Source organism: Aotus nancymaae, unplaced genomic scaffold (genome assembly GCF_030222135.1).
Source record: "Aotus nancymaae isolate 86718 unplaced genomic scaffold, 86718_ANA_hifiasm-v0.15.2.pri h1tg000020l, whole genome shotgun sequence".
Lineage (NCBI taxonomy): Eukaryota > Metazoa > Chordata > Mammalia > Primates > Aotidae > Aotus > Aotus nancymaae.
In genome coordinates, this window is record NW_026988432.1 from 48,518,958 (window position 1) to 48,544,332 (window position 25,375).

Sequence of the window (25,375 nt, forward strand, 5' to 3'; positions counted from 1 at the left end):
ATGCCTTTGAGAAGCACTGGTCTGAAGGTATCAGCCTCCACCCACCTTGGTTTCTGAGGAAATGTACTGGCATCGCTGAGCTTTGGTTTTGTGGCTCCCAACTCATCCTATCCATGGCTAGAATGTCCTCTCCTGCTCACCAGCCATCTCTGTGGTCATCTGCTCTCTCAGCCTGACCACAGTGCCTGGTTTCCCACTCTCTTGTGCCTGCTCAGAGTTTAGGATATTCTGGATGCTCTTTTCTAGGCCCTTCTACTTTACTGCCTATGTTCCATGACCAACATAGAGTTTCCCTAAAGGCTTGGATTCTTTCTACTATTGACTAGAACCTGGGTAATATATATTTTCTCTTACAACTCCCCAACTACATGGAGTTTCAATCATCTTTACTTACCAGAAATTGATCTTAGGACTGGGCAGGGTGGTAGGTCCAGTTTTCAGGCCCCTGAGCCATTACTTATGACACATAGACTTTTTTTTTGTTTTTATTGTTGTTTTTGAGATGCAGTTCTTGCTCTGTCGTCCAGGCTGGAGTGCAGTGACACAACTTCAACTTCGGCTCACTGCCGCCTCTGCCTCCCAGGTTCAAGTGATTCTCCTGCCTCAGCCTCCCAAGTAACTGGGATTATAGGTGCCTGCCACCATGCCCAGCTAATTTTTGTATTTTTAGTGGAGACGGAGTTTCACAATGTTCATCAGGCTGGTCTCAAACTCCTGAACTCAAGTGATCTGCCTGCCTCGGCCTCCCAAAGTTCTGGGATTACAGGCGTGAGCCACTGCAACCAGCCTACACATAGACTTCTAAACCTACCACTTTTGAAAAGACCCCTGCATTTTTGTATAAATCTTTTTTTCTCTCTAAGAATGACCATGCTTGTCATTCAAACCCCATTAACTTTTAAGAATATTGACTCTTAACAAGTTTCAAAATCTGTTTTACATCTCAAAAATTTATCATTGACTGGTTCTTTGCAATCCTGTCTTAGTCATCCTAATTTTCCTGAAAACCTCTGACTGAATAGAGAAAGATGAAGACGGATGTGTAGAAAAGCAAACACATTAGTTAAAATTTCAAGTTATTATCATGCCACACCTAAATGGGAAACACCATAAGTTTCATGAGTGTACTCCCTAATTCTAATCACCAAAATCATTCTGCAACTAAAAAATTCTCATAAAATACCCCTCTAACATGATTTTCCTCTTTGGGTTCTTTCAATAGGTGTCTCTTAATGTGTAGATAATTTTTTACTCTAAAATCCATATTTTCATCTACATGTACAAAGCTTGAAAATGAATGAATGAATTCCAAACCATCCCTGACCTGGTCCTGCCTCTTGTATTAAACCTTATTTCTAACATATCACTTACTCCCATGACACAGCGTAACTGACATCATAAAGCGACACATATTAAAATTGTAGAGCTTTTGTTATAGAATTCCATCTCCTGGCAATGTACCCACACTGGATCCCCATTTGTGGGCTCAGCCAGGCTCCAGGATCTAGTATCAATTTTCTCTCTGATAAGGAATATTTAAGCAATGTAGGATCACATGTCTGGACTCAGAAACAAGTTACCCTGTGTCTCACCTGGCCCTGTCATAAACAAGGTTTCCATTTTACTGCCAGGAATCGCTCCTTGCCATATTCCCAGTTATTACTTGTTTGGTTTTCTTTTTAACTGAAATTTAACAGATACATTACATATTTTAAAACATATTTTAAACTGTTTTAATTTATTGAGATTGTTTTCATTTCATGGGTACTATGAAAGGATTTCCATTGCCATTTGCAAAATCAAAACTTCCTTCCACTTACTGCAGTATTACTACTATGCTATAACTCAGAATGTATTCCATTTGTGAGGATTTCACAGGTCTGATAGATTGAGCCCTCTTTAATAAGTTATTCTGACACATTGGATTCAATAAAATAGTCATATCTAAATTCTCAGTAACTAATCATAATTTATGCACTTGTATAATGTAATATTTGACTGAAAGGTTTTTTCCATTAAATGTGATATATAAAAGTTGAAATGGCAGTTTCTACTTTATATTTCTAATCATATTTCTAATATTTCATATTACACTGCAATGTGAATATTTCAAAAATAATGAGGGGAGCTATAATAATTCTTTAAAAATTCCTTACCAGCAGACACAGTCCTACTTCCTACAGTTTTGGTGTTCTATTTGATGACAAAATCATTTCCAACTCTTGTCCCAGGTATTATAGAGTATTTTATTGCAATGATGTGTCCTCTCTGTTCCATATCACCACCTCTCAATGCACTTCTGTAAGGAGATTGTGGCAATACAGAAGTGCTTCGTGATTATTTTGTGGTTCTCTATGACTCCTTTTGAAACCCTCTTTTTCTCACTCCCTCTTTGTCCTGGCAGCCTTTCAGGTTGGAGAAAGATCCACTTGTTCAAAATTACCCATATAGCCATGCGTTGAATTAGTTATAGAGAAAGGATCTCTGTTAAAATCGAAGGGCTCCATGATAGTCACATTCTGGCCTCCCAGAGAGCTGCATAGAAAACGAAAGACACAGATTAGCCAGAATTCTTTTCAAAATAAAATTTATGAAATGTACATTCAACTATGCTTAGCTAATATATTTCTATTATGGGCAAGCTAATTCTACAGAGTTGTTTTTTAAAATTTCAAATAAAAATATTATAGTATCTAAAATATAAACAACTCAGATTTCATGTCACAGAATAACTATTTTGAATGTACTTTTTTTTTTAGTATATATATCATTGGGTTTGGAAAAGAATCAAGTCTTTTTTAAAGTATGTAAAATACTATACCTACAGGGAAGCTAATGTGAGTCCATTTTTAACCTACAATGATTTTTACAGCCAAATAATAGAGCTTTGAATAACAGAACTACTATAATTAACTCAGTTGTCAATGAAGGTAATTTTTCCAGGGCATCCATTCATAGTTTCAAATATTTCTAAATACTCTAGACTTTTGTCATTACTATAGCAATATAGAAAAGAACGCTTGGCTGGGCCTGAATCTTTTTGTTAATCCACTATTAAAAAAAAACAATTAAAATTATTTCTCTGATGGGTTTTAAGAAAATAGCAACATGTAACTAATATTGTGACAAGAACTTTTGGAGAAATTGGTGGCTTTTTATTTACAAAACCAAAAGCAAAATTGTAACTCTTCTATGTCAACAAAACCATTTCATTGTGTAGCTTAAATTGCTGTCTGAATCAGAGCAGCTTCTGACCCAAAGGCCTTTATATTTATTTAGTATTTCGGCTTTAAGAAAAAAAATACAGCAAAATAATTTACTTAATTTTAAAAAGCAGCAATCACCACATTCAGTAGATTCACCAGTCCTAGAAAAACTCATTTAATCTTGTTAATCATAAATTACACTACAAACAGGATTATTTAACAATTCCTAGACTAATAGATTGATTTAATAAAAATGTCTTTATAAGGTAGACAAATACATCTTTCCCTTTCTTAAACAGTTATTTTCTTTAGTTAATTGTCTTGAAAAAGCAAATTGAGATATTTATAGAAGTAAAGGGAAACATAAAATTACAAAATTATACAGATGCTCCTTTACTTATGATGGGGTTACATCTCATAAACCCACTGTGAGTAGAAAATATTGTAAGCCAAAAATGCACTTAATACATCTAACCTATTGAACCTCATAGCTTATCCTAGCCTACCTTAAAAGTGAACATTTACATTAGTGAGCAGTTGGGCAAAATTATCTAACACAAAGCTAATTTATTATAAAATAATATTGAATACATTATGTAATTCATTAAATATTGCACTGAAAGTGAAAAAACAGGATGATTGTATGGATATTGAAAGTATAGTTTCTACTAAATGCATATTACTTTTGCATCATTGTAAAGTCAAAAAAAATCTGAGTCAAACTATCCTAAACCAAGGACTGTCTGTATTCTAAAAAGATTGTGATAATTTATATGAAAACTACCTATGTCTTCAAGTCTTCTTTTTTTTTCTTGCTATGTTGCCCAGGTTGGCCTTGAATTCTTGGGCTCAACTGATCCTTCTGCTTGAGCCTCCCAAAGTGCTGGAATTACAGGTATGAGCCACCAAGTTGAGCCTGAAGCCCTCAAGGAAAACAAAACAAAACAAAACCTAGCAGGTCTTGGTAAGATAAAGCCTTCTTCAGACACTGCCAGTGAGAAAAAGCTTGGCTGTTTTTAGCTTTACGTTGCTCAGAAATGGAGCTGGACTGGATTAGGTAAGGGAGATGATCACAAAGTAAGAGTATGAGGAGGGCGCTGGTGCTGTGCGTCCTGACATACCACAACTCCACTGCTAGACTCCCAATACTGGGGAAGAGACCTGGTGACCACAGAATTGGTGGAAACCTGGGACAGGTGAGGAGAGCTTCCCAGAGAGGCCATAGAAGGAGCCAGGAAAGCAGGAATGCACTCCAGACAAGGCAGAGAAGGTGGTGTTAAAAAGAACAATACCATGAGCTTCTAATGGGGAAATTAGCAAGAAGTTCAAAAAAAGCAGGCAGTACAGATTTCAAAAATAAATCTTTGCAAACCAACTAAAAGAGCAGTTCTGTTAACTGAATACAAGAAAGTTTCATTTCACCCCAAATGTTTAGCATCTTGTGAAAATCTGTTAATTAAAGGTTGTCGATCAGAAAAGAGCATGTAGTTTGGGTTCAGTATGTCCCTGGAAGAGAGAAAAGAGTCTGGCTTAGAGATCTGACCCTCAAAACTTTCCCCTTTCCTCTGATGTATGTGAAAAGCAGGCAAAACAATGGTGGAAATAATTAGGTTGGTGGCAATTTTTCCATCGTTATGTTCTCAAAGGGCACATCAAATCTTTTTTATCATACTACACTTTAAAATATATTATTATTTTCTAACCAAACTCAAGGGTCACTGATCCTCATTTAATCTTTAAAAGACATGCTTACCACCATGAGGCCTTGTCTTTACTGCTAAGAGATTTTATGATAAAAGATCGCATGGGGAGATTAATGTTATTCTCTAAGGATCCCTGATAATTTTGTTATATTGATTTCTACCACATTATGAAGTATATGTCTTCTGCGCAAGTTAGCTACATAGCAGAATTTCCCAGATGTCAGATGGCAAATGAGTTCCCTTTGTGGCAAATTTTTACTAATTCACAAAATGTGCATTTCTGAAAGAGGCTTGGGCTGAAATCAACTGGTACAAACTTGGGAGTCCTCTGTCAGTGGCCTGAAAAGCCCTAGTGGTCATGCAGTAAGATCCAGATCTCCATCACCAAAGACTCAGGTCTCTGTCCTCGCCAGTTAACACTCCCTCCCTCTTCAACAACCTTTCCTCCTCTAGTCTGCCTAAGATTTCCAGGTGCCTCATTCAACATGGACAATCTTGTTTCTGCGCTTTCAGTTTATCCAACATTGATCACAGGCTTATTCTGAGCCAGTTACTGCCCAAGGCACTAAGAATCTCAAAGTAAGTAAGAAACCAGCTCTGCTCTTGAAAAACATAGGGTAAACTGAGATAGTCAAACATTAACAGATGAGGGAAAGCTCTTCACAGGCAGGAAGGGACCATGTAGCTCCAGAGCTTGTAGCTTCATCTAAGGATTCAATCAAGGCTTCTTGGCAGGGATGACCCTTGAACTAATCTTGACAGATGAAGATAAGTTGTCTATTTAAGGAAAAGTGGGATGTGCTTTTTGGCCTAGGTCATAGCATAAATGAAGTCCTCAAGGGTTATAGCACTGCTATGTATGCCTCCAAAATTCCCATGTTGAAGCCCTATTTCCAATGTGACCGTATTTGGAGATAGTGTTTTTAGGGGCTAAGTATGTTTAAATTAGGTTGTAAGGGTGGAGTCCTAATCCAGTAGAATTGTAACCTTATGAGAAGAGACAGAGATGTACACCCATATATCATGAAAATGCCATGGAAGCACAGAGAAGAAAAGTCACCATCTGCAAGCCAGGAGGAGGGCCCTCACCGGAACTCCACCATGCTGGCACCCCATTCTCAGACTTTAAGCCTCCAGAACTGTGAGAAAAGAAATTTCTGTTGTTTAAGCCACCCAGTCAATGGTATTTTGTTCTGGCAGCCTGTGAAGACATAGATAAGTATCCTCATGCATTTTGGCTTACTTTCAAAACTACACGTTAGACTGTAAAGTTAGAGGCCTGTGGTGCTTAAGACAGTTCTGGAGATTCAAGGAAGTAAGAGAGGAAAAAAGAAGGGAACAGGGAATAGAAACATGCACCGCTCCCAATAGAAGCTTTGGATAAGGGGAAAAGAAAAGATTATTCTTAGGATTCTTGGAAGCATGTCATGAATTCACATCTGCAGAAAGGAACTTTTAGCCATTCTTTTTTTTTTTTTTTTGAGATAGAGTCTCATTCTGTCGCCCAGGCTGGAGTGCAGTGGTGAAATCTCAGCTCACTGCAACATCCACCTCCCAGGTTCAAGCGATTCTCCTGCCTCAGTCTTCCAAGTAGCTGAGATTACAGGCAAGCACCACAACACCTTGCTAATTTTTGTATTTTTAGTAGAGATGGGGTTTCGCCATGTTGGCCGTGCTGGTCTCGAACCCCTGACCTCAAGTGATCCACCAGCCTTGATCACCCAAAGTACTGGGATTACAAGCGTGAGCCACTACACCCAGCCTTTTTCCTCATCATTATGCCTACTGTGTATGGAGGGGTTAATTTCCTCACTTGGGGTGGCTGCCCAGATTCAGTGGAATTCTGATTCACTTCTACCTTAGCTCTAAAGCACAAAGAAACTAGAGAATTTAGGAACAACTTCCTTGGCCTTCAACCTGTGACAGTAGCATTCCTACAGCCACTGTAAAATATGACTACAGAGAATAAAACCAATGCTGAAAACTCAAAATAATTGGCATTATTAGGGTAATACAAATGCAACCACTTAAAAACTCCAATTTCTTGAAAAGAGAAATAGGTATAGATATATCAATGACAAAGTTTGTGTAACCAGATTAATTACTAAAGACTGAGAAAGATACGGTAAAGGAAGTACAATTAATAAACAAGAATCTTCTTGTTGCTATTTGAATAAACAAATAGTTATGAAAATATCTTAATAATTATGAGATAACCATGAACAGAATTAAACACTGGATATCTGTGTTCTAAAGTAATGAGAAGACAAAGTAAACAAAACAGGCTACAGAAGACAGGCCAAATGGTGAGGACACAAAAAGAAAAACAGACAACAGGCTGGGAAGAATGGCTCATGCCTGTAATCCCAGCAGTTTGAGAGGTTGAGGTGGGTGAACAGATTGAACACAGGAGTTCAAGCCCAGCTTCGGCACCATAGCAAAACCCTATACAAAAATTAGCCAGGCATGGTGGTGCCCACCTGTAGTCCCAGCTACTTGGAGGCTGAGGTAGGAGGATCACTTGAGCCTTGGAGGTCAAGGCTGCAGTGAGCAGTGATCCTGCCACTGCACTTCTGCCTGGGCAACAAAAGAAACCTTGCTCAAAGAAAAACAAAAACAAAAACAAACGCCCAACAACAAAAATGATATGTCAGGCCCAAATAATTAATGAATATAATTCATGCTCTTCTATTAAAAAGGTGAAATGTATCAGATTGAATGAAAATAATCTGATAATGTATTACTTTTAAGAAAGAGATTTAAATAACAATAAAGAGATGTGACAACTTACACAAATGAGACTAAAAAGAGTTATTATATATTGACAAAATTACAAACAGTAAAATAAATAATATTATATTTCTAAAGTTGAATAGTTTAAAATACATAAAATTATTAAGAACATAGGGAATAACATTTTAAACATATAATCTTATCATTTATCTATCATCTATCCACACTGTTAAACATAATATTCTCTATATCTAGATAGACAGATAGCTAGATAGATAGAGGCAGAGATAGAGAGATAGTTACACATGGCAAACGTCTCTGTCTTTATGTCTATATTGAGTTGACAAAAACAATTTTAAAGAATTTGATCAAGGTAGAACTAATACACATAAAAATTTAACCTCTACTCATATCTCAGAAAATTATCCATGGGTGTCTGGCATTTCTGCACATCTTGCAAACACAGGCAATAGATGCCTTTGTTCCAGAAAGTCTTTTCTAGGACGTTTGTATAGATAATTACCTGGGAGTAAAGAGATAGTTTCTCCCTCTGGAGCAAAGATCTGGGTTGCTTACAGTCCAGGAAGATGAAGATTGTCTCCCTCCAAAGCAAAGGTCGGACATGCTTGCAGCCCAGCACAATGAAGATATCTCCTTCCAGGAAAAAAAGGCAGGCATGCCTACTGCCTTTTACAAAAGAATCAGATGCCCTAAGCTTAGAATTCCTCTCTTGTAATGCTTCCATTTTGTGTGTTGGTATCATCTGGCCCTCCTCACCCATCCTGTGTGAATTGGAGCATGGGGAACTGACACAAAAATGATGATACTCCAGCTACTGCTATTACTGTGAGTAATAAAATACGTTGTCTCTGACCCACTAATTGTTTATCTTCCATACAACCATGAAAGCTAGCTTGTTAAGTAGGGTAAAATTTCAATTTGCCATAGTACTTGACATCACCAGTAATTTCCTTCATGTAAAATATGCAAGAAGCATGAATGAAAATTGGTATCAGACTCAAAACAAAGTCGGTAATCCAAAGAAACTGAAATCATACACCATGTTAACTGACAAGGATTGAATGTAAAATATTAACTGACAACAATTGAATGTAAAATACAAATTTTTCTGTTACTAGAAACAAGATTATACTACTTGAGAATGAAAACAAACCTTTTAAAGTAACTATTAGACTCAGGAAGAAAAATAAATTAATAAAAACATCAAAGCAAAATTGGTGCATAAAAGTGAATTCATAAGTATAAATATTTTTCTACATGTTTTAAAGAATGAAAACATACTAAATGTTAGAAAAAGAAAATAAGACCAACTTGGATTAAAAGAGGAATTAGATAACAAATTGGTTAACATTTGCAAATCAAAACTACATTGAGATACCATCTCACGCCAGTTAGAATGGCAATCATTACAAAATCTGGAGACAACAGATGCTGGAGAGGATGTGGAGAAATAGGAACACTTTTACAGTGTTGGTGAGAGGGTAAATTTGTTCAACCATTGTGGAAGACAGTGTGGCGATTCCTCAAGGACCTAGAAATAGAAATTCCATTTGACCCAGCAATCCCATTACTGGGTATATACCCAAAGGATTATAAATCATTCTATTATAAAGACACGTGCACACATATGTCACTGTGGCACCGTTTACAAAAGCAAAGACCTGGAACCAACCCAAATGCCCATCAATGATAGACTGGACAAAGAAAATGTGGCACATATACACCATGGAATACTATGCAGCCATAAAAAACGATGAGTTCATGTCCTTGGTAGGGACATGGATGAGTTGGGAAACCATCATTCTCAGCAAACTGACACAAGAAGAGAAAACCAAACACTGCATGTTCTTACTCATAGGCGGGTGTTGAACAATGAGAACACATGGGCACAGGGAGGAGAGCATCACACACCGGGTTCTGTTGGGGGTTAAGGGGCTAGTGGAGGAACAGCGGGGGGCAGGGAGATTGGGGATGGATAACACTGGGAGAAATACCTTATGTAGGTGATGGGGGGGATTGAGACAGCAAACCACCATGGCATGTGTGTACCTATGCAACAATCCTGCAAGATCTGCACATGTACCCCAGAACTTAAAGTACAATTAAAAAATAAAGACAAAGGCAAAAAAAAATACAGATTTCAAATATCTTCATTTTAAATAGATAACAAGGGGCTTCAGTGTCTTATGGAACTAGGGTGCAAAATCCTGTGCTGCCAGTAGGTGTCATCATCAACATTATGCAGTGCAGGCCTAATACCTCTCTTAGGCCTGGGAAATGCTTGGACCGAAGACACTATGAGTTGGGTGCCAAAGATATGAAATAAGATAAGCTTTCCCATTTGCTAGGAGTTGATCCCAAGTAATAATAATTGTTCTAAAGTTAGGCTGGGCACTGTGGCTCACACCTGTAATCCCAGCACTTTGGGAGGCCGAGGCAGGAGGGGGCGGATCATTTGAGGTCAGGAGCTCCCCACCAGCCTGACCACCATGGTGAAACCCTGTCTCTACTAAAAATACAAAAACATTAGTTGGGCGTGGTGGTGGGCACCTGTAGTACCAGCTACTCGGAAGGCTGAGGCATGAGAATCACTTGAACCTGGGAGGTGGAGGTTGCAATGAGCTGAGATCGTGCCAATGCACTCCAGCCTGGGCAACAGAGTGAGACTCTGTCTCAAACAAACAAAAAAAAAATACATAAAAATAAATAAAATAAAATAAAGCTAGCTTTTGTTTTCTCAGGCATATAATTTTGAAATTTTGTGCATTGATTTCCTTTAATATGGAAATTTTTAAATTAAAATTTAATGTCAATATTTGATTTTTGCACTGAACTTGATAAATGGCACAAGATTATGGAAGCCATCATTAAGTCAGTTAAGTAATTCATACATAGTATTTCATACTTGTACTATTTGTAGAAACACCTATAACTCCTTAACAATAACTTCTATTACAAATAAGTAGGCTAACATTGTTTACTCTCTTCCAAACAGTGCTTTAGGGCCAGTGCAAACCTACCAAAGAATGGCGCATACTTGCCCTTCAGTCTTCTTTGCTCCAAGCGTGTCCACACTGGGCCAAAGGCTTGTCAAGTTGCCAGTCTGGGTCTGTTATAGTAAATGAAAAGCAATAATGGTAGAACAAAAATGAAAAATTAACAGTGTGAATGTGTCTATAACAAACAGCTATGAGACTTCTTTATGAAAGTACACTTTACCCTGTAGGCATATTCAGAATATAAATATGCCCTTTTACTTTACAAAATTAGATATAGCCTTTGGAAATACTTCCGGAAGACCACTGCCTTACACCAATTAATATCAACCACTTCTCTCTGAAGGCAAAATAGCCAAGGTTTTCCTTCTCAAATACATGTTTTTATTTTAACCTGATGTGTTTGTCTGAGGGCCTGTTGGTGTTCTGTGGTGATAGATGCCACAAAACATTTGTTTTTTGGACTAATTGGATGACTTTGGTTCCCAGAGCTGTCAGCCAGACAATTTTTACAAGTGGTATGTTCGAGTGAAGGAAAATTTCTAAAATTAAAGATAAGTTCTGCAGAACAGAAAAACGAGACAAGTCTTAAAGGTTTGAAGAGTTTGTTCCAAACTATGAGCACCTCCTAATGGTTGGTTCAAAGAGCAGGATTCCACCATTCCCCTTTAAGATTAGACATTTAAACAAAGCATAGAAAAAGTCAACAGTTCATAACTGAATAATTTTTTCTTCTTCCTCCTTACTACTCCCTCCCTACTTTTTCTTTTCTTGCTTGTTTCTAAGGCATTGTAAGCTGATTCAAAATAAATAGACCTTTTAAAAACTGTATCAAGCACAGAGAACTAAGAAATTATATTAGCTGTGGATTTCAAATCAAAGAAGGACAAAGATGCAAAGTGTTTAGTGAAGGAGATTGTGGTCAAATGAAAATATTTCTAAATGAAAACAGAAGTTAAGAAAATAGTAGCTAGGGATACAAAATATTTGTATGTTCAAAACTTTGCATAAAGATTTAAGAATTTTATTTCTGGAAAAAATATTAATTATGATATTGGTTATTTAAATATGTGGGGGAAGGCACATATATATTTTATTACCTAGATGGTGAAGACAATTAAATTTGGATTTTTAAAACATTAGTTTTTAAAAACTAAAAAACTGGAAATATATTATTTTGCCTTTGGTAATCATCCAATTATGCTCTATTGATTATAGGAGATACTGTCAGTCATTCCAAACTACAGGACTTAGCAGGTGCAAAGGGATCTCTTAGAGGTCTGCAACATGCAAGGAACTGGATTGATTGTGTGATTCTTAAAAATAAACAAAAACATGTTCCACCGGGAAACATCTTTAAGATTTTAGTCAGCATCTTCTGAATCAATTGAAGGATTTTTATTTATTCAGATCCTAGGATGTTGCTTTTCTTCAAGGAGAAGCTGTATGAACTTAACATCTCTTCACTGATAGCTTCTGCTGGACACACAGAGTTTAAGAATCTCATTGGAACCTTCATGTGTCCATGCTCCTGCTCACTATAGCACTCCCCGTTTAGACTGTTGGTGGCCCCATCGTTTCTTTTCTCATGTGCTCTGTAGTCTGTGCCATAGCTGCACTGAAGCCAGCTTGTCCTCAGTATGGCTAAGGGTAAAAGAAAAAGATAGGCAGCATTGGTCTTGTACTTTTTTGTTATTCTTAGGTAAGTTCTCCAATTTGGACACAACCTTTAAAAAGTTACCTCTTTTTAAGAGAAGGTATTTGCTATATAAGTAAAAGCAGGTTTCTTCCTCTGGCATGTTTACAAATGTGTTACTAGTAGGTGGTCAGCCTACCCAATTTTACTGTAAGGCAAAACTGGATATTCCAAGCAGTAGAGATGCATTTCACAAAACTAAGTATTTGGATGTAACTTTGGGTGAAATGGTGACTGATTTCTACGCATCTGTTAAATGGACCCTAATATCTGTTGAATGAATCCTAGTAGTTGAACTCTAAGCTTGAGAGCATCATGTGAATAAAATCTTTATAAACACCTTTAAGGTGAAGTGATGGCACATCGATGAATAGCAAGATAACATTCAACCTCATAAGACTTCAATGAATAACAGAAGATTTATATTAAATGCAAATGAAGAGGAATTGAATATTAAATTATGATTCTTGACAGGAAGAGTATTAGTGGGAAAAGTAGCAATGACCTTTCCTAAGAGGAACATGTCATAATATTTGGGATAAAGTATAAAAAAAGCACTTATTGATCAACATATATTTATAAAGTACTCCTCCCAAATGAAAGATGTTATTTCTAGGTTATGTTAGTAAATACATTATGACAATAACAACAACAAAATTGAAGATAATTCTACTAAATACTTTAGTTACTGAAGTCTTTCTATCTCATCAACTACAAATAGTAGGGTTGGACTACCAATATTATAAATTTATATTTCATATTGTTTATTGAACACATAAATTTTTTTCATATTATGTAAATGACTACTTCGCTTTGGATAGATTCAGCTAGTAAGAATGGAGTGAATGCATTAGGGTGAAGGTACCTCCACAGATTGCCTCCGCATAATATAAAACCTTGGAAATCTGATTTCATATAACTATTATTATGTTATGCTGAGGATAAAGCATTTAGAATTTTTTTAAAGCTAAAAACTATGGGGGCCAAAACAAATAATTTGGGGTGAAGTAATTTGTGGAGCGGACACTATTTCTCACAGGAGGACATGAAGCACAGGAGGCCCATGATTAACTTTAGAAAGGACCGTGTCACAAGGGGAGTCCTAAGCTGAAAGTTTCTGATGAGACTGATGTTTATCTCATCCTTGGGAAGAAGTAGATGACCAACTCAGACAAGAGAAAAATGTCAGCAGTCATCCAGAAAATCACTTAGGGCTCCTGTTTTCCTTTTATCAAGGAATAAATCACAGGTGACATCTTGACACAGATTAAGTCAAGCCACCAGTGGAGCACAGTGTGACTTGAGCCTGTCTCACCTGGAGAGGTTCTTTAAACACCTTTACACAGCAGGAACTGGTCCCAGGGTGCAGATGGGAATGAGGCATCTGGTATAAGTGAGGGAATAATAATCCCTGTTTCCTCAGAATGGGAGAAGGCAGTGGTTAGAAGTTTGGAGGAGAAGGTTCCTGGGAAGAAGCCTTAGGGACAATCTGTGACCTCTTGCTTCAAGCAAAAATGAGGCAGGGTAGGGGGCCTTATTAAAAATTGGTAAGATTAAATGAAATTCTGCATACTAAACATAATCTCCTCCTCAAGAAAGCTTCAAACATGAAACAAAAACAAACTGCAAAAAAACAAAACAAAAAGGAGAGAAGAAACTCATGTAAAGCAGAAGCAGAAGAAAACTTTGAACAATACAGGCTTAGGAGAAGCTCTTACATTTATGAAATGAGAGCAAAGATCTATAAAAAATAAATCAGAGAACCGCTGAAACCTCTTGGAAATCAAAAATATTATCAAATTCTCAACAGAAAGGTAAGAAAATAAAGGTAAAGAAATCTCTCCAATTTTTTTTTAATTTTAGAGAAAAAGGGAAAAACGGAGAAAGGGAGAGAAGGAAGAAGGAAAAGAGGGAGGAAGGGAGAAGATAAAATGAGAGAGATGTAAAAAAATAAAAATCAATACTCTGGAAAGTTCTATATCCAAAAAACAAGGAGTTCCAGAAAATGAGGCAATAAAATTAAGAAAGCCAACTTATATCTTCTTCAGTTAAAGTGTATACTATCCCATTTATTTTCAGTCAAATCGTGCTTACTTTTGACTAAAAAAGACTGTAAAGCAAAAAAAACCGTTTTACCTCATTTCCATCGTTACAAAAACAACTTGAGAAGAAGTATAAATAGGTATTTCACATTTGTTGAAGTAGTAGTTTTAGAACTCAGGATAGCCCCACACATCCCCAGTAAGATCTCATGAGAAACTTTCCCTTATCAAGAATTGTGCAAATCTGAGGATAGGAAAGAATGAACTAGCCTGGATGAACTGCTACATATCAGGTGCTCCCTTTGTGTGGTGCTTCCTATCAGTTCTGGATACTGAAAAGCTTGTCCCCACTCTCCTGTCCAAATTCCATGTCCTATTTTCCTATATGACTCACTCCTAAATCTGCGCAAATATTTATTGAGCAATTGTTATGACTGTGACTTTCCCCATATCCTATTGCTTGACCGTAGTCCACACTGTATCCACAGTATGAGCCCCTTCTGCTGAAGACAGAGCACAAACCTCAAGTGACTTAGTCCTTCCTGATGTCCACTTGTGACCTTTATCCCTATCTCTTGACTCCTTTCCCTCATAGCACTGACCAGCAGGCTCCTCAAAGCCCTCTTCCCTCAATTTGAGACAGCCTGTGTCTTGAACTCCAAGACTTTGAAATTTCACATGGTGTGGATAAATTAGTCTTGGAATAAAAATGCACTTTTATTATTAGCTCTAGTAGATATTTTGGAAATGAGACTATCCTCATTCTTGCAGACGTGTCTTTGAAAAACCTTTCTCAAGGATGAGTCAAAATAATAGACCTCCCAGAAAGATCATGCTTATCTGTGATAATCACGCAGTTCTTTTTAGCAACTATGTAAAAAATGGGTCAGAGTGACATACATTGTAAATTCTGTAATAAATGGGAATATTGTTGGTATTTTACATTCCCTGTGTAAAAGGAAAACTCAGACCATATCTGCACAGCTGGTACTGGAATATAAGGACGGGTAAGCATAATCTATGAATAATTATGGTGCATTTAACAATATAATTTTCTCAAATATCTGTGAATGGTGCCTTTGTAATGGAAAAGATAACTGTTATTTTAAAAATTTATGAGTAAGTGGGGAGAAAAATTTAATAAGCACTTGGTGGCTTGTTGATTATGCCACATCATTAAAATGTGACATAACGTTAGACACTAATCATTCCTCTTACAGTTGAATCCACAGCCTTAAAGAATAAGACGTATTTATGCAGAACTTCTCTATGAAGAAGTAGATTTTACTGACATCATTTTCTTAGTTCTCTCAGCATTCTTAAGAGAAAAGTGGCATTATTTCTGCTCTATAGATTAGAAAACATTTAAAGAAATTAAGTGTCACACCTAAGATTATTCAGCCAGCCATAGACCTGGGAAGAGAAAACTGGTCTCCTGAACCCAAGCCAATACTTTATCCACTGCCTCAATTTTCATTGGACTAAAGGATGCAATCAAATATAAGTTCAGATAGTAAATATGTTTTATTATCCTCTAAACACAGACAGTTGTATTTCAGAACTTTACTGAAGACAGATCTTTGCTTTTAAAAGGACATGAGGGCAAAAGTTTGGCACCACTAAGAGTTACCAAAGTCTCCAGCATGATTTGTTTTATTTTCTCAAGATTTGTTTATCTTGCAAAATAGGCTTTCTGTCTTTTAAGTGATCTAAAGTGCTGGTATCACCCTGTAAATATCCAGGCTTCTGGTGCAGAGGTAGATTTCTTGGATATCATGAAAATCATATTTCCTCAAATATAGCTGATGTTTAAAAAAGACTCATGAACTCAACTATGCAAACCAGACACTGGAAGTATATAGGCAGAAAGCAGTTTAAGAAACAATAAAAGCCAGGTTAGCAAAAGAAAGGTCCTAAGCAAAATGCAGTTTAGCCCTGGTCTTGGTATTATCAATTTGTGAGATAATTCAAATATGAATTCATTCTCCTATACCAAATCAATAAATTAATACTGATTATATTGTTTCCTGTGAATACTTTCATATGTCCAGACTTGTTTTTCTGCACATTACAAAGCCACCAAATTTTTATTTCTTTTACCAGTCTGAAGATTATTTACTCAGCCATTACTTTTTATATTAGCGGTTTTGTGTTGTTTTGCAAAATTTGAAACTCCCAAATAAAATTTTGATTAAAATGAGGTTTCACCATGTTAGCCAGGCTGGTCTCGAACTCCTGACCTCAAGAGAGCCGCCCACCTCAGCCTCCCAAAGTGCTGGGATTACAGACATGAGCCACCACGACTGGCCTAAAAGCATTTTTTTAAATTGCAGACAGCAACTGGGAGAGGTGAAAGAGTGTTCACTGAGATTCTTTTTATTCTTCTTTTTTTTTTTTGTTTTTTTTTTGTTTTTTTTTTTGAGACGGAGTCTCGCTCTTGTTACCCAGGCTGGAGTGCAATGGCGCGATCTCGGCTCACCGCAACCTCCGCCTCCTGGGTTCAGGCAATTCTCCTGCCTCAGCCTCCTGAGTAGCTGGGATTACAGGCACGCACCACCATGCCCAGCTAATTTTTTTGTATTAGTAGAGACGGGGTTTCACAATGTTGACCAGGATGGTCTTCGATCTCTCGACCTCGTGATCCACCCGCCTCGGCCTCCCAAAGTGCTGGGATTACAGGCTTGAGCCACCGCGCCCGGCCTCTTCTTTTTTTTTTGAGACAGTCTCGCTCTGTCTTCCAGGCTGGAATGCAGTGGCATGATCTTGGCTCACTGCAGTCTCTGCCTCCCAGGTTCAAGCAGTTCTTTGCCTCCCAAGTAGCTGGGAATACAGGCATGTGCCACCATGCCTGGCTAATTTTTGTAATTTTAGTAGAGACAGGTTTTCACCATGTTGGCTAGGATGGTTTGGATCTCTTGACCTCGGGATCTGCCTGCCTAGGCCTCCCAAAGTGCTGGGATTACAGACATGAGCCACCGCATCTGGCAGTTCACTGAGATTCTTAAGTAACTGTGCTCTGAATCCTCTGTGGAAATCAGCATACTTAATACACTATAGATAAAATGCTAAGGCCCTATTGTGTTCTATTGTGTTCCTATCTGACTTTTTAAAGAAATGCTGTCATTATCTGCATTTTCAAGATAAGATAAAAGAGACTTAGAAATGTTAAGAAATTTAGTCAAGGTCATAGAGCTAGGTCTACTTGAATTTATAGCCATATCTGTTTATTATACTCTACCCTTCTACCTTCCAGAACCAGAAAGGGATTTTGTGTGTGTGTGTGTGTGTTTGTGTGTGTTTTGGTGGGGTTCCTTGTAATTCAGGGCCTGTTTATGAATTACTCGCCTCTGTTGAGTTGCTTATCTGGCAAATTTATATCTCACTTATGTGACCATATGTACTTCAAGTTACTTCTTTGGTTCTATTTTCCATGATGATGTTGATTTTGATTTTCAAATACTGAAAAACAATAGGTAAATAATATCTTTAAACAAGAGTTTTTTTTTAATAGCCAGGTTTTTCTTCTAATATTGGATCAGATCACTACTTCTCTGAGCATCAGATGAACGACTGGCTTGTGTTTAGCAGCCAGGTTGTATCAAAGATATGGATTTTTAATGTCAAAATCACAATAAATAAGACAAGATGATCACACTAAGAAAAGCATATGAAAACTGAGAGCAGCAGAAAGAAAAGTAGAGTTATGTCCTCAATTTCACACATACTTTGAAGAACAAAAAACTTGAAGAAAATAGTAGACAAATCCCTAGCATCATTATACTTTCTTCTTTAAAAAGGAAAATCTTTCTCTCATCCTATATAGTTGAATTTTCCAATGTTAAAGGAACTTCCCAGAATAAGATAAAGGGCGAAAGTAAGAGTGGGAGTAAGAGAACCTGGGTCCCATTCTGTGTTCCCTACTTGCCAGCTGACGGCCTTGTGTACCTTTTTAAGTCTCAGGGACTTAAAATGGAGGAAGAGTGGAGAAGGGAGTCTTCATTCAACATTTGGGAAGGACACTGTGCTAGGTATCAGAGACAAAGACAAGTGTGGAGCCTGTGTTTGAGTGTGTGTCTATAGCCGGTGGGGAAGGGGAGGTGGGGGAGAGGAGGCTCCAGATTAGACTACTGCTGTTCAGCATTTATGTCCAAGGCAAGAACCTTTGTACACAAACATGCACATGGTGAATTTGTACATGTAGCATATCCTGTCTGACAAAATACACCAGAACAAAATTTATTACAATTTTTGAAATAAATGCTTAGAAACAAATCATCATGACCTCTACATACATATAAAAATGAATGCTTATGTAATCCCAGCACTTTGGGAGGCCGAGGCGGGTGGATCACGAGGTCAAGAGATCGAGACCATCTTGGTCAACATGGTGAAACCCCGTCTCTACTAATACAAAAAAAAAAAATTAGCTGGGCACGGTGGCGCGTGCCTGTAATCCCAGCTACTCAGGAGGCTGAGGCAGGAGAATTGCCTGAACCCAGGAGGCGGAGATTGCGGTGAGCCGAGATCGCGCCATTGCGCTCCAGCCTGGGTATCAAGAGCGAAACTCCGTCTCAAAAAAAAAAAAAAAAAAAAAAAAATGAATGCTTAGAAATGAATCATCGTGACCTCTACGTACATATAAAAACTGGCCAAGTGTTCAGGGCACATCATTTAATCAGTCTTTCCATAATGCTTTGCAGACCTCTTGTAAATAGGCATCACTCCACAGGTCAGAAATGAAGGATTAGATTGATTTTTGGTGTGTGAATTCAGTCATTTTTATATTATATATTTTTTTCTTGTCTCCATTTATCCAACCCTTAATACCACCTGGGGTTGTTTTTCTGGGTCATTGACAATCCCCTGTATTCCTGGAGTTCTATAGGCTGATGGAAAACCAGTCTTCAGACAAGTAATGCTTTGAGCAGGGGCTAAAAATCTGAGAGTTTGGTTATCACTTGCCCAGAAAAATGAATGGTCCCATTAGCTAATCTTAGATATGGTATTATAGAGGTAAAGCTGTGTTTGGATATCATAGTCAACACTAGATCTACTTTCATTAACATCAAATGGATGCACAAAGTCTCCAACGGCATGATTTTAGACTAGACTATTCCTTCCTGTAATCAAAAGCCTATAATTATTAGCAAGATTTGGCTGATCAGGTGGTCAACTTAAAATGAGGAAGATTCTAAAACAATTTACAACTACTGAAGAGTGAGAGGCATGCAAATTGGACTTTTAAAAAATGCTGCCAGTGCTTACCTAAAGGATCAAAAACTGTTGGAATCAGAGAATTCCTTGACTGACAGCCATTCCAAAGGAGATTTTGAAATCATAAGCGTTTAATTTATAAGAGACATGATGTTTAAACCTTCAAGTAAATACTACTAACAAGCAATAGAGTTATTCATGCTGAAATTTGTTCTATCTTTAAATTAATCAGAATGGCAATAAACATTAATGGCTACTGCTAGGAGTGATGAGGATGCAATCAAAACCCCATGTCCAGGATTGAAGCTTAAATCTTAGCCATGGAGATGAGATCTATAAATCTGACTTTGGAATATAACAAACATATCCCCATATCTCGACTGAATTTTTATTATTCTTATGCATGACTCCCGGGATGCATAATTTATAAATATTCTATTGCAAAGATAACTTTGAGGCTGATTAGCACTAGTGTGAAAATAATATCTATTAAAAAAAGAAGAGAAAGGAAAAGAACAAGCACTTCTGATTACTATATTAGCTAAGTCTTTCATTTCATCTTTTAAATTTAATTAACATAAACTTTCTTACTCTTTTGAGAAGAAAGAAAATCCAGGAAAAAATTTGTTTCATAAGAAAACTTACAATATTATGTTTTAATTAAAAGTGAACGTCTCCCTATGAATATTAAATTTTTAAAAGCCTAGCCAGCAATAGTACATTATTAAAAGCTGCATCAGTTATGTCAAGAAATTAGTAGCTGATTTTTAAAGGTTCATCATCAAATTCTTAAATGATCGGTATCTTGAAACTCAAATAACGTTAATATTTGTCATCCAAAGCAGAAAAGCAAGCAATAAAGGCAGAAAATATTCATTAACTGCAATGAAGTTCAGCGACCTTCAAGTGTTGAAAAGCTTAGATAAAATGGGTATTTCTATTTACCTGTAAACCTTAAAAAAAAAAAAAGGGTTCTCGAAAATTTATTACCTCACCATAGTTAGAAAAAACAAGAAATCAAAAACTGCTCCCCATCCCCCGTTCCATTCCACAAAAGCTTGTGACTCAAACTTGTGAAGTCTCTCACTGTGTTGCCCTCCAAGTTCATGCCTTAAAGGAAGCCAATTGAAATCCTTTACATAGTGAGAATTCTTTATCAGTCATTTTATCTTTTAGATAATCCTATTTTCAGGAGTTCCGGCTTTTAGTTTCTCTTTTTTAAATTGTTGTTGGGGGTGGTAGGAGACAGTAAAACTACCCTGAAACTGTTGGCCCCAAATGTGAACCATACCACTAACGGGTAGCAATAGAAAACTTGGAGATTTCAACTAAAATAACAAACATGCACACTCAAACTCCCAGAGGGGACAAAACAAAACAACATCACAAAAACTTGGGCTGTTCCAGCACATCTGCAAGGGTGGGAGCTGGAGATGCGAGCTCCAGAGAGGAGCAGCAGCCTCCGCCCTCCCCCGCCCGCAGGTGGCTCCCCGCGAGCGCCTCAGACAATAGCTAGGATGAGCTTGGCCTGTGTCGTTAGTTTGCTGAGTCTGCCCCGGCCGGGAAAGATTACCCATCATCAAAGAATGACAAAATAGAGAAACGTGCGTTAGGCTCCCAAGGAAGCATCCCCCTCCCCACCATTCCTCATCTCCATCAGATTCCCCACCGCAGACCAAAGATGAACCTGCTACCAATCAAGTTTCTGCGCAAGTTATTTTATTTCCCGCAGCCCCTCCACCTGCCGGGGCGGTGCTCGGCGCACCCCAGGCTACCCTCCGGCGACCCCCCGCGGGCTGCAGCAAAATACGGGGCGCTTCGGCGGGGCGGGGGCGGGCGGCTGCCGCGGATCCGGCCGGCTACAGCCACAGCTTGGTGGCCTCCGATTGGCCGCGACGCGGGCGGGGAAGCTCGGCGGCGGAGGGAGGCGGAGGCGGGGGCGGGGGCGGGGGCGAGGGCGGCGGCGGCGGCGGCGGCGGCGGCGGCAGGAGGGATAGGAGAGGGGAGCGGGCGGCGCAGCCAGGCAGCGCGTGCGGCGAGCGCGGGGAGAGCGGCGGCGGCTCGCCCAGGTCGTGCAGCGGAGGCTGAGCGGGGTGCGCGGTCGGCGACGGAGGGCGGCGCGCGCGAGTGAGCGGCGCAGGGCGAGGACCGGCGGGCGGGTGCCGGTGCGCGGGCAGTAGGGGCGGCTGCGGCGGCAGCTGCGCGGGACGGAGCCGCGGCGGGAGCGACCGTGCCGGCCCCTTGCCTCACCCGCTTGCGGCCGAGGCCGGAGAACAGTCTCCAACTCGCCGGGGGACCGGAAAGAGGAGCTGAGAAGCGGCCCTCGGCCCCCACGCAGCGGAGGCGCGGGGCGGCGGGACTGCTGCTCTTTGTGGGTGCAGCGCTTACGGCCCGGAGCGCCCTCCCCGCGGCGCTGTCCCCGGCGTCTTCATCGCGCTGAGCGGCCCTGGAGCGGGGACCCGGAGGAAGCAAAACAGCGAGCCCGAAACCTCGCGTGGCGGAGCTCCTGGGGAGCGCCATCCGCTCCACTTCCACCTCCGCATCCTCCACCGGCCAAGGTCTCCGCCGCTGCATCCCTCCAGGCTTCCGCTGCGCTCCGGGCCGTAGCCGAGCCGCCTGCGCTGCCACAGCGGCCGCCTCCACACACACTCACAGACGCTCACACTCACACGCTTGCCTGCCTCGCTCCCCCGCCCCCTCCCCAGCTCCTTGATCTCTGGGTCTGTTTTATTACTCCTGGTGCGAGTCCCGCGGACTCCGCGGCCCGCTATTTGTCATCAGCTCGCTCTCCATTGGCGGGGAGCGGAGAGCAGCGGAGAAGGGGGTGGGGAGGGGAGGGGAGGGGAAGGGAAGGGGGTGGAAACTGCCTGGAGCCGTTTCTCCGCGCCGCTGTTGGTGCTGCCGCTGTCTCCGCCGCCGCCGCCGCCGCCTCCGGCTCCTCGCTCGGCCCCTCTCCGCCTCCATGTGCCGGATAGCGGGAGCGCCGCGGACCCTGCTGCCGCTGCTGGCGGCCTTGCTTCAGGTAAGCGGCGGTCCCCGCGGGCCGGGCCACGGGCGGGGTGGGGCGGGCGGCGCCAGGTCCCTTTGTTCCCCGCGCCGCTGCGGGGCCGGGCTGCGCACCCGGGAAGGGAGGTGCCGCGCCGCGGGGCCGGGAGCTGCGCAGGCATCAGGCTCGGGCCGGGCGCCGGGGCAGGGGCAGGGCTGCCGGGGCCAGCAGGTCTCTCGCGCCTCTCCTGGCGGGGCTCTAGGAGGCCGTTTGTGGGCCCCCTCTCCTCCTCTGGGGCCGAGCAAGCTTGCGGGGGGTGTCCCCAGACAGCAGAAGGGTGAGGCAGGGTAACTCCGAGGTTTTGCAGTTTTTTGTGCCTCTCGCCCCTCGCATGGTACTTTGCTCCATTTTTTTTTTTCCTGCAGGGATGGGTCGCGAGTTTACAGTAGGAATTCTCACTTTGGTGTCTTAGTTACGAGACTTGCCTCCACCTTACCCCACCCTGGCACCCGTGCGCTTCCCGGTGCCTTAGGGCTCCACTCTCCTATTGTCTTTATCCCAGTCCAGAGTTGCCTCTTTTTCTTCTCTTGCCCTCACAATATTCTGTGTCCGTCCTACCTGGAAAGAAAACCTGGCCGCCTTGCCCCGAGGAGTCTCTGTCGACCCGCGTCTGCCTCCAGACCCAGTCTGGCCTCTAACGCCCAGTATCCCCCCGGGCGAGAAGTTCCGTTACGCGGTGCTCCTCTCTCTCTGTCCGGCAGCCTTCGCCCTGTCTGCGCCCCGGGGGCGCCTTCGCCTGGAGCGTTCCGTACTTTTCACACCCTCGGGAGAGCGCCAGCGAGCCTTTTCATTTAATCTCTACTAAGAGGCTCCTCCTCGGCAGGAAGCACCTGCTCCAGTCCCGGCGCAGGTTCCCTCGCCGCTGCGCGCTGCGGGTTCCCAGCCTGGCGCAGCCCAACTTTCCACCGCCTCCAGCCCCAGGGTGCCCCCAGGCCCCTCTCGACTAGCCAGCCGGGGCCCGGAGGCCACTTCGCGCAGCCTCGGCCGGGACCTTCTAGCTGGGCGGGTGCTGTGCCCTGGTCCCAAGTCGGTCTCCTCCTGCCCTGGGGTCCCTCGGAGGCTGCGGGAAAGGGGCGTGCCCGCCCTCGCCTCTGGGCAGGAAAATCCGCGGAGGGGGCCCCCTACAAATCGCCCTCGGGTCACGGGGAGGGTTGCTCTACTGCCAGCTGGCAGCCTCGTAAAGTGCGGACGCAGCTCGGAAGTGCCTCCTTTTCTTCTCTTGCCCTCACAATATTCTGCTCCGGGGGTGGGGGTAGGTGTGTGGATCGCCCCGCTCCGCAGTCTTCGCGGGTCTGGGTCTGGCGCGCTCGGGCCGGCGGGGCGGGTCGAGTCGAGTCGAGGGGATGCGGCGGGGGTGGGACGGGACTAGCGCCCACAGTCTCTCCAGCTTTCTCCCGCAACCCCCTAGACGGGTGTGGGCCGCCCCGCTCGCTCTCGGAGCCCTGTCCATGGTGCGCCATGGTGCGGCACGCCTGGCCCTGCCTGGCTCCACGCTCTCCTCCCGGGGTCGTGCTCTCTCACTTTCTGGCTCTCCCCCACGCCTGCCTCCCAGGCCGCCAGGGTCCCGGCGTTCCTTTCCCCTTTCTTATATTTCTCCTTTTGTTCTTTAATCTCCTACCGGTTTTCTCCCCTTCCCCCACTCGCCATCCCCCACTCGGCTCTCTCCTGACTCGGGGATTTCAGAACTATTAGACTAGACATTTTTGGCCTTTGCAGTTTTGGATGGAATTCCTTCTAACTTGGGGGAGGAGACCTGCCAGTCACTTGCTAACAAAAGTACCTCCTGTTATAAAACCGCCCTTTATTCTCCTAACGCACACTCCTCATTCTTTCACCTCCTGTCACTTATTGTTTCTTCTTTAAAAATGGGGTTTATTAAAGAGGTTAGGCTGCAGGAAGAAGAATAAAAAAAGTCCTGCTTCTAAGGTGTTTGAAGTTAAGAGAAAGGGAAGACAAACTTAAGACTCCTGTGTACATTAGGCTTTTTTTTTTTTTTAAACGACGTAGATACACATTTTTTTTTAAAGTCTTTAAAAGCATTAATTTTTGGACAGCATTGGATCGTCTTATTTACAGACAGTAAATCCTCAGAGTGTGAATCCAGCAGCAGATGGTTTTCACAAACTTTTTCATCTAAAAGTGAATTTTAATTGAATACTGTGCAGTGAAGTTAGGACACGAAGAGACATTTGTTGGTCATGAGTACTGTGGGAAATCTATGTGTGTTACAAGTGGAGCACTCTCATTTTCTGTTTTACTCATCTGCCTTGAAGTCAGGTGTGAATTTTCTGTCATTTTTTTCTTAAGCGTTTCTAAAAATATCGTTTATAAGCATTAAATAACGTGCTTTTCTTTTCCATTGTATGTTCTTTCTCCGTTTCTTCTATACCAATGTTGTTGACTTTTTTAAACCTTCAGGAAAGGAGAAATTTTAACTTTGTCGTCAAGTTATTTGGCAGTCCTCTAATTCGTGAGTACAAGTCAAGCAGTAACATTGAATGATTTGAAAGGTCGTTAGGAGTGGAAGCAGAGCAGTTTATGCAACGTGAGTTTTAGGGTTAAGTGCACCATGTGGATTGTACAACTGAGATTAGAAATGACTTTGTGCTAATGGTCTGCTTTACACGCCAGAACAACAAAGCTCTATCTGCAAGGTGAAAGTGGCCGGTCTGCAGTCAGCTGCTATTCAGTTTAGGGCTTTTTTTCCCCCCCAAGACT

At 41.3% G+C, this 25,375-nt stretch overlaps 1 protein-coding gene and 1 long non-coding RNA gene across 2 annotated transcripts in view; one reads left to right on the forward strand and one right to left on the reverse strand.

The window, feature by feature from the left end:
• Positions 1 to 1,673: 1,673 nt before the first annotated feature.
• LOC105713505 (uncharacterized) lies at positions 1,674 to 23,470 on the reverse strand. Its single transcript, XR_010343631.1, has 3 exons — positions 23,216 to 23,470; positions 10,684 to 10,772; positions 1,674 to 2,535 (listed from the first exon to the last, which is right to left on the reverse strand). It is a non-coding gene; the product is annotated as an uncharacterized LOC105713505 (long non-coding RNA).
• Positions 22,484 to 25,375, forward strand: part of CDH2 (cadherin 2) — a 228,994-nt gene continuing 226,102 nt past the window's right edge. The window contains exon 1 of the mRNA XM_012447269.3: positions 22,484 to 22,633. Within this exon, the coding sequence (XP_012302692.1) occupies positions 22,574 to 22,633 (60 nt within the window). The 5' untranslated portion in view covers positions 22,484 to 22,573. The remainder of the gene's footprint in view (positions 22,634 to 25,375) is intronic.